Below are 14135 nucleotides of genomic sequence, written 5' to 3'. Positions count from 1 at the left end.
TGATACCTGAACTTTAACCCCATCCAAGTCCTTCTCCACTTTGCTCAGCTCCCTCTCTGTGGGTCTTTTTCTATCTAAAAACAGAATCCCCATTTCCCATCTTAGCTGTCCAGACAAGAGGAGAATTTTCTGGGTTTTTTTTTAACCACTGAAGATTGCCTGAAAATCCCAACAGTGAGAGGAAAATAAAATGCAAAGCAGGTATAAAACACCTGGGGAAGAAGGAGGCTCAGAACAGGGTGAAATTCATGTTAGGCACCTTTTTTATTTGCTAAACTTACTTACGCACTCCCCCCAGAAAAGCTCAAGATAAGATTCAATTTCCTCGAACTTTAGAGGATCACCTGTTCCCACCTTCTAAGAGCTCAGCCTTAGAGGTGGAAAGGCTTGGGTTTGAATCCCAGCACTACCACCTATTCAAGGTGCTGACCCTGGCTAAGTTACTTTACCCGCTCAGAGCTTCAGCTTCTTCTGTAGAAGGAAATCACTTGCACAGGGCTCTTTATGAGGATTCAGGGATGTGACGAGATACTCAATAAATGCTCATCTTTTGACCTAAGTCACCTTGAACAGAGCTCTGGAGCCAAGAAGATGCACTATAAGGGAAATAAACAGGGATATCTGCCCTACCTGCCTGAGGGCCTCACTATAATGCCACCCCTCTCTTCTAGATGAACTGTCTTCCCGTCAACATCTCCCTGTCAATCCATCATGCTCTCCTTAATCCACTCCTATTTTGTCTGCCTGTCCTCCAAAACACAGCTTAGCTCCCTCAAAGCCTCCCTCCTCTATTTTAGTCCCTGAGGTTGTGTGCCTCCCATTTTAATACATAGTCTCTTGGCCTCTGCTGTCCCACAGCTCTTCCTAGCTCTAAAGTGAAAATGCTGGAGGGCAGAGATTTTTATCTTGCACCTCTCTTGTGCAGCTCCCTCTCTCAACCCTTGTCTCTCTCCCCCACTCTGAAAAAAACCCAATAGTGCTAAATAAAAACCCAACAAATAATTAGTGTTAATGCAAGAGAGGGGTCAGGCAAAGACTCCTGTATTTATGGAAGGATGAAGAGGTGACCACCATGTAGGAAGGAAAAAGAAAAACTGGCAATGGTGTGAATACCACTAGAGGCGGGGGTGGGTGGGGGAGTTCGTTTACCGGGTACAGTTTCGGTCCTGAAAGATGAAGAGTTCTAGAGATGAATGCAGGTGTTGGCTTCATGACAGCGTGAATGTTCTCCATAACCCAGCTGCGCGCTTAATGCTCACAATAGTAAATGTCATGTTATGTATGCCTCACCACGTAAAATTATTTAGATATTTAAGAGGTATTTAATTAACTGAAATTATTTTAAAATACTTAAAATTATTTTTAACTTAGGGGCACCTGGCTGGCTCAGTCGGTAGAACACACAGCTCGACCTTGGGGGTTGTTACATCAGAGCCCCAGGTTGGGTGAAGAAATTACTTAAAAATAAAATCTTATAAATTAATAAGTAAGTAGATAGATAAATAATTTTTAACTTAAAAAATTTAAAAACATTTTTTTAATTTAAAATTCTCTTAAAACACCAAGGAGCAAGTTAAAAATCTAAAAGCTCCTGGAGGAAAATGAACTGAGAAGTTGTATTTCCTTCTATATCTAATACTAGTCGTTCATTTGTCATTCATTGTATTTCTAATACCTGGCAGAGGTGTGGCACGCAGTAGAAGACTCTGAATACATAAAAACGAGTGGATGAACATACGCAGGCGTGAGTGAACCCACTGTAAGAGGTACCAAACTTCCCAGCAAAATGCTAGCGATCACACCAAGCCGTACCATCTTTTTAAATATTTTCTTACGTGGAATTTGGTTGTAAATATGTCATTTTTAAAATCTCTCCTCCCCCCTGCAAAAATGGCTGTTTGAGTGGCAAAGCCCCCCCCCCCCAACCCAAGCTAAAGTTGCTGACCAGGGGATGTTTTGAAGAGAGCAAAGGAACCTGAGCCTAGACAGGCTCCATTCTTCCTCTAGTTAGAAGTTTAAATTTAGCAAACTACTCATTCAAGATAGTCAGTGAGGGACAAGCATAGGAAAGTGAAAGAAAGATTATCTCAGAGAGACATAGGATGTTTGTGAAGATCGTCATATTCCCCCTGCCTGCCTCCAGCTTATTCTGGGTGGGTATCACTCTACCCTATTCTAAAAAGCCAGCAGCAGCAGTTTTGAATCAAATGGTGATAACCATAGGCAGGAAAACCCTCTAGATCAAATTAACTACAGTGAGCTAGATTTTCCCTTCTTTTCAACAAAAAGTTGCTGGTGTGGACACTCGACATAAGGAGTCAAGAGAATATCTTCGGAATCCCGCTGCTTCCCCCCAAGCCAACATCCTCTGTCTAGTCGCTACCCAGAGCACACTGGCTGCAGGCACCAACAGCCTGGTCTGCGAAGGATCATCTCTACTCTTTAATTTCGGGGTCTGTCTCCAAATCCTGCCAAAACCAACTGCTCTATTACAGTCGGACTTCTCCTCCCAAGAAACTCAGAGACCTGGAGGAGGAAGTAGAATAAATATTTCTAGCCCTGAACAGACATCCTCACCAAGTTTACTCCACCCGACAGCCCCCACTTTAGTTCCTGCCTCCCCTCATTTTGTCCTCTTCAGCTTCAGAATACCTCATGGGAAGTTGAGGAGCCCCAAGCAATCCCAGATGGCACTCCAGAAAAGAGGCAACACACATCATTCCACATAAACTAATTGTAAAACCCTTTATAGTAACTGATTAAAGTCACAAGCCTGTTAAATGGCCAAAAGCCACATCCGGATTGGAAGCCCTTCCTCTCCCCACCCCACTGAGAAGGTTCAATCCTCAGTCCCTAGACTGAGATTTCGAAAGGGGCAATAGGTCTGTGCGAGTGGGTGTTGTGTGCACCCTTTCAGCAGGGAGGCCCAAAGAGAGGAAGTGGGTGGCAAGATGGGCTCTCTTTCCAGTCCATGGGGCCAGGGCAAGTGAAGCCACTGGGGCTGTGCCCTCTATAAGGGGAACAATGTATGCGGTCACTTCCTGGGCATCCAGGGATCCCCAACTCCTGAAAGGCTACTTTGTTAGCTTACCAAGAGCTGAACATCACGGCAAACATGCCCATCTCCCACCAGGTGGGAGAAGCTGCTCTCATTTCTTCCTTCCTCTGACCCCCAAGGACTCAAAGTCCCCTTCAGCCTGAATCTTTATAACACTTACCTCATTGCCAGAATTAAGGCGGTTCTTCTCTCACCAATGTCCCTGCCCTACATGCACCTTTGACGGTAGCCCCCAAGTATGAAATTTCATCTGGCCTGAGTTCATGGCACCAACAACAGAATATATGGCCCACTCCCCTAAGGAACAATCAGCAGTAGCATTCTCCACCATCTCTTCAAGTCTCTTGTCTGACAGGATGGGGTCCATAATGCAGGGGGTCTGGGAGGACTGCCCTGGTGACCTTCATCTCCCTCTCCCAAAAGGTGGCTTTTCTTTTCAGCATGCAGGTTATCAAAGCACCCTACACCTAAGTCCCCTTCAATATGCCTATCCATCACTGTTCCATGCCAAAGTCACAGAAGGATAAACACCCTACCTACTGCCTTAGATTATGCCCCAAGCTGCCACAGTCCAAAGACAGGAGGCAGAGAGGTCCGTATCTAAAACAAACAATAGCAATAATAATAGTTAATGTGTAATAACACCAGTTCAGTTACAGAAATCGAGGCTTAAGAAGATTAACTTCTGCAGTTTCAGTCACTGCCTGGCTCCAAAGCTCTTGTTTTTAAACACTGAGCTCTCCTGAGAGACCTTTCCTCCATAGTCCTAAAGAGGGTAGAAGGAGGCACCTAGGGTAGGTCAGGAGACCCTGACCCCATAGAGCGTCCTCTCTCCTTGAGCCTCAGGAATTCAGAATGATTCCTGTCCACCCAACTCCTGCTGCCAAAGAACTCAGACCCCACAAACAACCTTTACATGGAACAACTTCTTCCTGAATCCTGATTTCTCCTCTTGGAGATTCTAACTACATCCAATCAACTAAACTATCCAATCAAATTTCACTCAGACTTAACATTTTCCATTTCAAGTGGTCAAAACATCTGGATGAAGGACTAATTTTTCAACTGAAACTAACTCAACATGAATGAAAATTGAAGTTTTCCTCACCCTTTTCCTACAGAAATATGTAGAGGGCTGACTAGAATCCATCGAACAGACACAGTGTGGGAAAGAGGTCCTCCATTTCTGCCGTCTCCTCTCAAAGAGGGATGTCTGCACACCCCTCCCCTAAACTATAAGCAGAATTCACACCCATCCATCCTGACTGGTCCCTTTATGTGCCTCTAGCCACCAAAATGCCACTTGTCTAATAATCACACTTGTCTGTAGGGGTCCTGCAAACACCTTGACATAGCAGTCAAAAATTCTTATCATCCAGCTATTTGCTCTGTATTTCATTCAAAAGCAGTTGTACTAATGGTTCACCATGCTCTGTGCTCTCTGCCATACAACCAGAACATCAAATCCTGGAAGACTGGACTTCTGCGATAGGACTGCATTTCGGGGGGGGGAGGGGGGGGCACGTGCGGGGGGGTTCTGTATACAGCCACATTTCAGTGTTTTGCAATCAGGTTTCCTCCAACTGCATGAAAATGATGAGGCCCAGACCCGCTTTTCTCCTGTGATTTGCCCATAATCCACATACATTGTATTTCAGTGGTCTGTGTTTAGGGTAAAAGCTTGTTGGAGCCTGTTGTGCCTTCGTTTTCCAACTATTTACTGCAAACCTACTAGCTGCAAACAGGCCTTACAAAGCTGGCTCAGCCTGTTCCATACTAGGATGACCCCTCCCACTCACTAAAAAAGGACAGAGCCCCCTCTGAACACAATCTGAGGGGACACCCAAGCTCTTCTACTGGAATGGAGTTTGCAAACTGGGGGCTGAGCATCTTCCTGCTGGCAGTGTCCCCCTCGGGATGGTATGTTATCACAGACGCTCCCCCGGTTGGATCTTTCGCTAGCCAAATCAAATTTTTATCAGTAACCAAAAGAGCACGTACTGTCTTGAGTGCATGTTTTTGGAGACCTTTTCTTGCTTTTGTTTCGACAGGCGTTTTAAAAAGTGTGGGCGAGGAGAGGAAATGGGCTCAGCACAGGTGGAAATGGTGTGCAAATCTGGCGGTTCACATGGAGTCAAACACTGGCTGGGACCCTAAGAAGCGTCTTGCAAGCCCAGTCAGTGGCCCACCGGAGGACCTGTTGTTCTCTCTTTCACCACACGAATACAACCCACCCTAGAACCTCTGGTTACTATTCCCCCGCTTTGTTATTGTTTCAGTCTGCCTCTGGGACATGGAGACTGGCCATTTTCTAAAGATTACTGGACCCTGTTAACTCTTCCAGCTCTATGCCCCGTTGCCAAGGGGCCTCAGCTCCGGGGAGAGGGCCACCACTATGTGCACCTCCATTTTCTCTCCACCTCTCTCCTCTTTCCTCCTTACCCCTTCCTCTCTCCCCACCCTCCTCACCCAGCCCTCTTCACTCCGCCTTGGCCTTTAGCTTTTGCCTTCGAATGGGAAGGTCTGCAGGCAGCCGGGGCGGGAATGGGAAGGTCTGCAGGCAGCCGGGGCGCTGCAAAGGGGCTGCGCCCGCAGCCGGGGACCGCTGCACGTGGGCGAGGTCGGGGATCTGGGGCTCTCGGGAGCGGGGTGAGGCTGTCTGCCGGCGCGCCGCGGCCGGGGGTCTCGGGGACCCCGGGAAAGGCAGCCCTGCGGGGAGCCCCGGGCCCGCGGGGGCGCGGGCAGGGACTGCGGGGCCGCCGGGGGCCGCAGCGGGCCGGGCAGGGTCAGGGCAGCGGGGCGGGCGCGGGCTCTCCAGGAAGCGCCTCCAGCGCCGCCGCGACTTTCTCTGCTTTTTGAAAAAGAGGAAGGGAAGGCAGGCAACTCCGACAGCCGAAGGAGCCTTGCCCTACGCCCAGTCTCCCACCCGTCTTCCAAAGCTGCTGTCTGCGACCCCCTCTCCCGGGGGTCGCTGTGCGCCTCCAGCCGCTTCTCTTTAAAAGGGAAGCGGGAACTCCACCCAACCCCCATCTCTCCTCTCTCTCTCTCTCTCTTTTTTCCCCGTCTGGAATTTCCAACCCAGGACTAACTCGTCTGATTTCTCCAGTCTCCCCTGCTGCTTTTTTTCTTCCTCTTTTCTCTCCCTAACACTCCCATCCCAAATTCTAAGCTGCACTTTCTGGAAGGCATTAGCCACATTTTAAGAACCTTTAAAGAGGATGGGGAGCGAACAAGACGGAATTCAAATCCTAACAGCTGACAAAATGTCTGTTCTTCCAACGTCTTTGGTTCATACATTTATTCTAATGACATCCCCACAACCCTACCACCACCAAAAACCAACAGAGATATAACCAATGTCCACCTTCAACAAAAAGATCCCCAAATTTCACACACCACTTGCTGGTCCTCCCCCCTTTTCACTCAACTAAACCACATCTGAAATTTTTAAAAATAATTTAAAATTGTATACTCACTAGCCTATCTCAATAGTATCTTTGTCAAATGGCTGTTACACATTAAAGTTTAGAATAAACCCTTAAAAAATAAGCCTTAAAAGTACCCAAACACATAAAAAAGGATTCAAATGACCTATATTAAGGTAATTTAAAAAGATTAGAAGCTCAGAACCCTCGAGAATCAAGATTCTTCCAATGGCTAATGTCATGTATTTCATCTCTAAAACATAATTATAATAATGTTTTGCTCCTTTTCCACCAAAAGCTGTGCCATTAAAACTTTACATTTGGAACAGTTAACTATACTTTGAATAAATTAGTGATGGGAATTACAATTCTTCCCCTTCTTTCCCCCAAGGTTCTCCATCTGAGAAAGCAGTAGAGTAAAATTTCATCCTTCTACTCTCGGTCAGAAAATAAAGGGTTCTAGGAACCTACCACTCTTCCAATGGACAAATACCACTGTCCTTTAGGAAAGCATCTTGAAATACTATGCACTAAATGACAACAGATTCTCTAGCAGTGAAGAAAACATAATTTATGAATTTGTAAGATCTACTTTCTGGGTGGAAACTAAAATGTTGAGTGAATTGATTTCCACTTTCCCTCCAAACAGTGCAGAAAAATGTTAAGAATCAACCATTTTAAAATTTATTTAAAGGCAAAAAAACTAACCTATTATTACTAAGAAAACCTTTTACCGAAAGTACCATAAACTGTTTCTACTTTAATCTTAACTGGGTGAATACAGGTCAGATTTATTTTCAACTACAACCACATAAGTAAAAGTGCCTGAAAATCCTCCCACTCTAGTACTTTTTACTCCTTTGTTGTTTTTTTAAGACATTCCCTTGCCTCTTAACCCCCTTACTATAATTCATTTTCAGCCCCTCAGAACAATTTTCATTAAAGACAAGTCCATTTCTGAAGGCAAAATCTTTTTGCTTGTTTTGAAAACGTTTAGTGATCCAATTACTTCAGAGCAAATCACTTAAAATTAAAAATACTATTTTTGCCACTTACAAGACATCCCTTCACATAGATTTTCCAAAACTGCCAACTTTAGGAAATTAAACTGTAAAATCTGAATAAAGTTTCAGCACTTTCTGAGAGTTCTCACACTTCTATGGCTCTGACACCAATTTCTTTTTTTTTTAATACTTGGAAAATCAAGGTAAAGTGTTTATTAGCCCACCTCATTTTAAGTCAGCTTAGAGAAAAGAACAACCATTAACCTGCCTAAGAAAATCAGTCTTTTAAGTCGAACACATTTCATGCAGAGAAATGCAGTACATCTCTTGCATTTTTTTCTTAACAGCAACACCTTTTATTTTGATGACAGCAGTTGACAGTAGGTATGCTATCTTTAGGTCACATTCCTCTAGAAAAAGGCACACACAGTGGCAAATGAAACACAAGCTTAATTCCTTTAAAAAGCAAGTCAATTCTCAAAATAAACAAGTCTAAAATGGGACTCCCCCCTTACCTTAACTACTCTTATGTCTCTCAAAATAAAACACATGTACAAACCTCTTCCACAACTGTTTTAAAAATGCTTTAGGCTTTTCTCCTTTGTCCTAATATTTGACAGTGAATATATACAAATTCTCAACAAAAAGCCAAAACTGTTAGCCAAAATTCCAACGCTGTCTAAGAGAGGGTTTGGGAAGGTGGAAGAAATTTAGTATCATCCATTTTAAAATTTCAAATTAATGTTTTCACTTTAAATGCATGGTGCTCAGTCTCTTGGGTTCTTAAAAAGGTACAAATAGTATATCTATCAAATAGATACAAAGTTAGAACAAAATTAATACTTCAAAAATCAGAGAATGCTAAGATAACTGCTGTAATATTACTTTTTTGTTTGATTCCCCCCTCTAAGAAACAAAAAACAACCAAACAAAAACCAGGAACACTTAGGTTGTTAGATTTTTATGAATCTCTTAGAAATGTTTAAAGTCGTAACTCATTTGGAACTGAGTGCATCAGGAAGTTACTTCTTTTCTATTTTTTTAAACAGTGGAAACAAGAGTATATACATACAAAATACATATGCACAGTCATTCATTTTGCTTAAAATGTATTAGTCATATTTAATTAACTAGTTCCTGTTCTATACATCCATGAGATTGAAAAAGCCAGTAACAGACCAACTGAATAGTTTTCAGACAGACTAAAAACACATACCACAAAATGCTTCCTTCAAAGAACACAAAATGATAGAGCAAACTTACTTCATAAAAACAAACTCTTTTTTTAAACCCTAAAACTTCAAAAATTGATTCATTCTAGAAAAATGAAGTGCCTTCTCAACCACCCCACAAACACACACACACACACACACACACAAAACTGAGTCCGTGTTTGTGCTCAAAAAATTATTTCAGGGAAGGGGAGAACACACAAAAGATGGAATCTAATATGGATGTGGAAAGGAAGATTTTGCACCCACTCTTCTCACAAACCCCACCCCTTCCCAACTCAAAAGCGCCCTAAGTAATGCATTTTGGAGGGAACAAGAAGGAGCCTAAAAATGGCTTGAAAGCAAGCAGATGGCTTAGGGGGAAAAGATCCATAAATACAGAGCACCATGGAAATTAAAATATAAATGTTTTGGGTCCCAACTCATCACATTTTGCTATTTCTCTTGCTTTCACTTCATTCCCTTTAAAATTTAAACCATCCATAAGAGCAAAAGGAAAAAAAATCCCACGTATGTCAGAATTCCAATTATTCTGGACATTTCTCATCAACATGTTTCAAACACTCAGCCTTCAGTTCAAATATCCACAATCTTCTCAACAAATCTACTGTTGTCAGTTATCTTTCTCTCAGGCCCATCTCCAGGAAATGTTTCAAAATAATAAATAAGACTTTTTTTTCTTCCTTCTGATTTTATTGCCTCTTTACTCCTAACTCTAATTGCCTTTCCAATAAGAGTATTTGAAGCGCTTGAGGTTAAATCACAGGCTCTATAAACATAGTTACAAGCCATATTGATCATCTATAGATACAATAGTTCTAAGTTACTTAAAATATCTTAAGCTAAACCCACTGAACAGATTTTTATCTCACTTAAACTTTACAGTTAAACTTCACAGGCTCAAAAAAAACAAAACAAAACAAAAAAACTATACAGAGCCACCCACCTCCACCTTCCCACCCAGAAAAGGCCAGGATTATTCCAAATGCAGCAAGTTTCCAGTTGAAATGAGGGGGAGAACACACCTAGGGAGGGGAGGGGGTCACAAGAGGATCAAAGATTTCCTGGGGGCTGCAACATGAGGGAAAATTCTGCACTGTCAACATGTTTAAATGAGAAAGCAGACAGACTCTGCCCCTATACTTTGCAGCCCAGGCTTCAATGAAAGATCTGAAATCCACCATGAATCAGATTTGGGGATAACATGATAGAGGTACCCCACTTTGCTTAAATGAGAATAGAAAGGTATTGGGACACACACACACACACACACACACACACACTATCACTCTCTCTCTCTCTCTCACTATTCATCCAGGGAGTTCTAGACCCTCCAAAGAGCCCCAGCTCACAGCCTGAACACAAAGCTCTCACCCCAGATGGTCCCCTTGTAACAATGGACTGAAGGAGTGGGGGTGGGGGGGCTCGGAAAGGATAGCACAGCCAAAGCATATTCTTTGCAAAATCCAGTTGGGATGGGAGGATGTGTGATGTGAGGGACTAGGGATAGGTGGCTGAAAAAAAAAATGCCCTTGCCTGTTGCAGAAATATACATAAAGCACAAGCAAAAGGGAATTCTTTTGGGGACAGGAACTCATTCCACTTCCCCTTGGATGTCGAAGGGGAGCCCCCCGAATCCACTTAAGAATTATGGGATGGGTGGGGGGAATAAAAGAGAAAAGGAGGCCTGCTAGAAGTTGCAGAAAGGTCCAGGAGTTTTAACTCTTCAAAGATTTTTAGCTTCCTCACAAAAATGGCCCCCCACACACCTTGAACAAATCCACAAGGTTTCTCTCCTATTGATTTTTTCCCTTTTACTTCTCCAAATACCATCTCTCAGCCCACCCCAGCCCCGGCTTATTTTTTACAAGCTGTAAACCACCCATTACAAGATCTTAGCCAATCTTCCCTCCCTGCCCCCAACATCCGGAGTGGGGGGTGGGAAGGCCCGTAATGGGTTTCTTCCACTGGAGACACTATGGACCCCTTAACACAGCCTCTAAGCGCCCCCAGGTTGCCTCCCTTCTCAAAGAGCCCTTTCCTACCTTTGTTTTTTGGGGACTGAGTGTTCAATCTCTAGGCGTTTTCCTTGCAATTCGACTTTCCCTAAAGATTTAAAAAAAAAAAAAAAAAAGGCAATATAAGAGCTGCAACAGGGGTGTGGGGTGGGAAAAGGACCAAGAGGATAATTCAGGAGTTACTGGGATCTGAGATCTGCCTAGGAATCCAGGCAGTGGGTTCCGTGGCCAGACGCGAAACGGTCGCTCTGGGAATGGTGGAATCTATAAATTCGTTATTGTGTTTTGTTAATTTTCGGTTTGTTGTGTTATCTGAGGCCAGTTGGGTAGTGGATCGCTCTGGGAGCCCGATCTGGGAATGGGGCGACCAGGGCGTTTGTGTGGGCGGGCTGCCTACTCGGCTCCCAGAGCTGGGGAGCTGGGGCCGGGAGAGAAAGGGCTCCCCGTTGGTCCCAAAGTGTGTTGCGGGGGAGGGGTGCAGAATGAAACTTTAGTTTTCGGTCGAGCCGCGGGGCAGGGCTCCTGGCGGCGGGGCGCTCACCTGTCGGGGCCGGGGGCGAGCAGAGGCCCTGGGGGAGCGGAGCGGGGCCCCGCGGGCAGGGTCCCCCGCGGCCGCGGCGCGCGCCTCTCGGCCCAGCCTGGGCGTCTCGGGAAGCAGCATGGCGACCCGGCGCCGCCGCCGCCGCCGCGCCACCCCGCTCACGCCCCACTTTCAAATCAAAATGGCTCAAGCCCAGGCCCTGGGCGGGAGGCGGGACCCCCTTCCTCTCCGGCCCTGCCCGAAGGCTGCCGTCCCCACTGGGCACCCGGGAGATCGGGGACGGAGCGGGGACCTCTTCCCCGCCTGGAAAGGCCTAGGGTGGAGGAAAGGGAGCTGGGGGTGTTCGCGCTGGGGGGCTGGGGGGAGGGGGTCCAGCCTCGAATAGGGAGCGGCGGGCATGGAAATAAGGCCCAGACGGGAGCCGCCTGAGTGGGGACCCCCCCACACACTACCAGTGGGGCCCCCGCCCCGTCGGCGGGGGGTAGGAGCGGCCTTACTAAAGCCTCCAGCTTCTGCTCTGGGGCTGGGAGGAAGGGGTGAGGGGGTCCAGGATATTTCCGCGCGAGGGGCGAGAGCGGGGATGGAGGGGGCGTCGAAGGAGGTGGGCGGAGGGTCGATACCGAGGCCAAGCCCCGCAGGCCGGAGCGAGAGGGGAGTTGGCGGGCAAGGAGAGAAGAGGAGCAGGTCTCCGTTGTTGGGGGATTTCGTCGTGGCTTTTCCGGGGAGGTGGGTGCACTCTTACCGGAGAAAGTTTCGATAGCTTTCATCGCCCAGTGCTCGTCGGGGCAGTCCACGAAGGCATAGCCGGACTTGACCAAGAACTGGCCGCTGTAGGAGATCTTGTGCTCCGCAAACACTTTCTCCAAGTCCGCGGGGGTCACGCTCTCGTTGAGGTTGCCGATGTACAGCTTGTTCATGGTGGCGGTCTCCGGGCGGGACGCGGTCCCTGGCAAGGCCGAGCGGGCGGGCGCGGGCGGCGAGCCTCCTAGGCCGAGAGGCGGGAGGCCGGCGGCAGCAGCCGCAAACTTTCTTTGCACCCCACCCCTGAAGTTGTCCGGAGCCCGCGGCGGGGAGGGCGGCCTGAGGGCGCGCAGAGGTCGCGGGAGAGTTCGGGGAGGCCAGGGAGAAGTGCCCGCGGCGCGCTGGGAGGCGGACGACGCGGCGCTGCTCCTTCCCTTCTGTCCGAAACCCCTCCGAGCGGGCTGGTGTGTCACGTTTCTCCGCGGCCGCCCTGGCGCCGCCTCTAAATAAAATCGACTTGAAAAAAAATGGAGCGGAAAAAAAAAAAAAAGGCGAAGCCACGTGGTGAAAGCCCCCACCCACCCTGCTCGGGAAGACCCCCGAAGCCTCTGGGCCCATCGGCCCTCCAGCCCGGCCCAGCCCACCAATCTCCAGCCTGGGGGGGGGGCATTCAACTCACCCCCCGGGGGAAACAGGGCGGTGGGGGCTGCGTTCCCGAAGCTCGACTTGCCCCCTCCCCCTTGGCAAGAATCTGGCCCCAAGGGAGGCGCCCCGCCCCCACCCATCCCCCTACCCCGGCCCCGGCTGGGGGAGGGTGGTCGGGCCCAGAATCTCCCACCTCTTTATGGGTAAAACGTACGGTTATTTTTTATTCGTGCGGTGGCTGGGGGGAGAGTTTGCCCACCCTACCCCGGTTAACTGCTAGCGACTGACAGGCGGGGGACGGCCGAGACAGACAAAGAGAAGCTGAGGACTCTGGGGTCTTCAGGCGGGGGTCGCGCGAGCCGGTGATTTTAAAAGAAAGGCGCTTTTCCCCTAGATATTTAAGTGAGGGGTCTCGGCCTTCCCGGCCGCAGCCCTAGGAGACTCCTCCGCCTCCGGGCAATCCAGGACCCAGGGACCCTGCGAGCGCGGGACCGGGAAGCTAGGAACACGGGGGACCGCGGCTGGGAACGAGGGATCCGCAGGAAATCATGTTTCGGGATTCCCACGGGAGAAGGGTGGCTCGCACCCGGCTTCCGCCGCCGAACGAGACCGTCTCGGGGTCTAGGGGGGAACGCGCGGCTCCGGCCCAAGCTGACCCCAGGAGAGAGGGAGGGGTGGAGAGGAGGAAGAGGAGTGGTAGCGTGAGCAGACCCGAGCGAACCGAAGGGGGAGGTCTCAGGGAGGGAGTGACCGGGTGGAGATCCGAACGCTCCCCTCCTCCCTCCCTGACGCGAGGGCAGACAGGTGGAGTCCCCTCCGTCCGCCCCACCCAGGCCGGCGACCGCAGCTTTCCCAGCGCTGGGTTCGGGTCTCGGAACTTTGTTTGGGGTGCAGCGTTCGGATCCGGGCGGGAAGGCGGGAGAGGGGCCGGGGGCGGGGGGCCGAGGGCTGAAGCCCCGCCCACGTACCCAGGTCAGACCCGCGGGGGGAGGGGGTAATTTCCGCTCGGCGCTCGGGGAAGCGAGGGGCGGGAGCTGCGAGGAGGGGGCGGTGGCCCCTCCCCCCTCCCGTTCCTGGGGAGGGGGAAGCGGATCCGCCCTGGTCCCTTTCCTCGCCTTTGACCAACTCGCTCCGGATCCTCCGGCCCCGGGAGCCCGAGGGACGGACCCGACTGGGCAAGGGGCGACACGTGGGCGGTCGCACCCCGTCTCGGCGGTGGGGGAGGGGGCAGTTCGCCGCGCGTTTCGGAGTCCAGGATAGGCGGCGGAGAGCGGGACGCGCGGTCCACGCGCAACCGGGATCCCGGGCCGAGTGGCGGGCGAGGGCAACGAGTTCCCAGCGGAGGGGGCTGGGACGGCGCCGGGGGTTGGGGGGTGGCGGAGAGCGTAGCCCGGGTACCCCGGAGCCCCCCTGGCCCGGGGACCGGGGAAAGAGGGGGTGGACCCCCAGTAATGCCAGACTCTCCCTGAAC

The 14135-nt window shown here is 49.2% G+C and overlaps 1 protein-coding gene across 2 annotated transcripts in view; it reads right to left on the bottom strand.

Annotated features, from left to right (window-relative positions):
* IGF2BP1 (insulin like growth factor 2 mRNA binding protein 1) overlaps positions 1–12522 on the bottom strand; it is a 44644-nt gene extending 32122 nt beyond the window's left edge. For both annotated transcript variants that reach the window (XM_006741453.3, XM_031036930.2), the window contains exons 1-2: positions 12021–12522; positions 10765–10825 (exon numbers count right to left, since the gene is read on the bottom strand). In XM_006741453.3, the coding sequence (XP_006741516.1) occupies positions 10765–10825; positions 12021–12195 (236 nt within the window). In that variant the 5' untranslated portion in view covers positions 12196–12522. The remainder of the gene's footprint in view (positions 1–10764; positions 10826–12020) is intronic.
* Between the last annotated feature and the right edge of the window lie 1613 nt (positions 12523–14135).

Source organism: Leptonychotes weddellii, chromosome 15, assembly GCF_054177405.1.
Source record: "Leptonychotes weddellii isolate Sample4059 chromosome 15, ASM5417740v2, whole genome shotgun sequence".
Lineage (NCBI taxonomy): Eukaryota > Metazoa > Chordata > Mammalia > Carnivora > Phocidae > Leptonychotes > Leptonychotes weddellii.
This window is presented reverse-complemented; position numbering and strand designations above follow the sequence as displayed.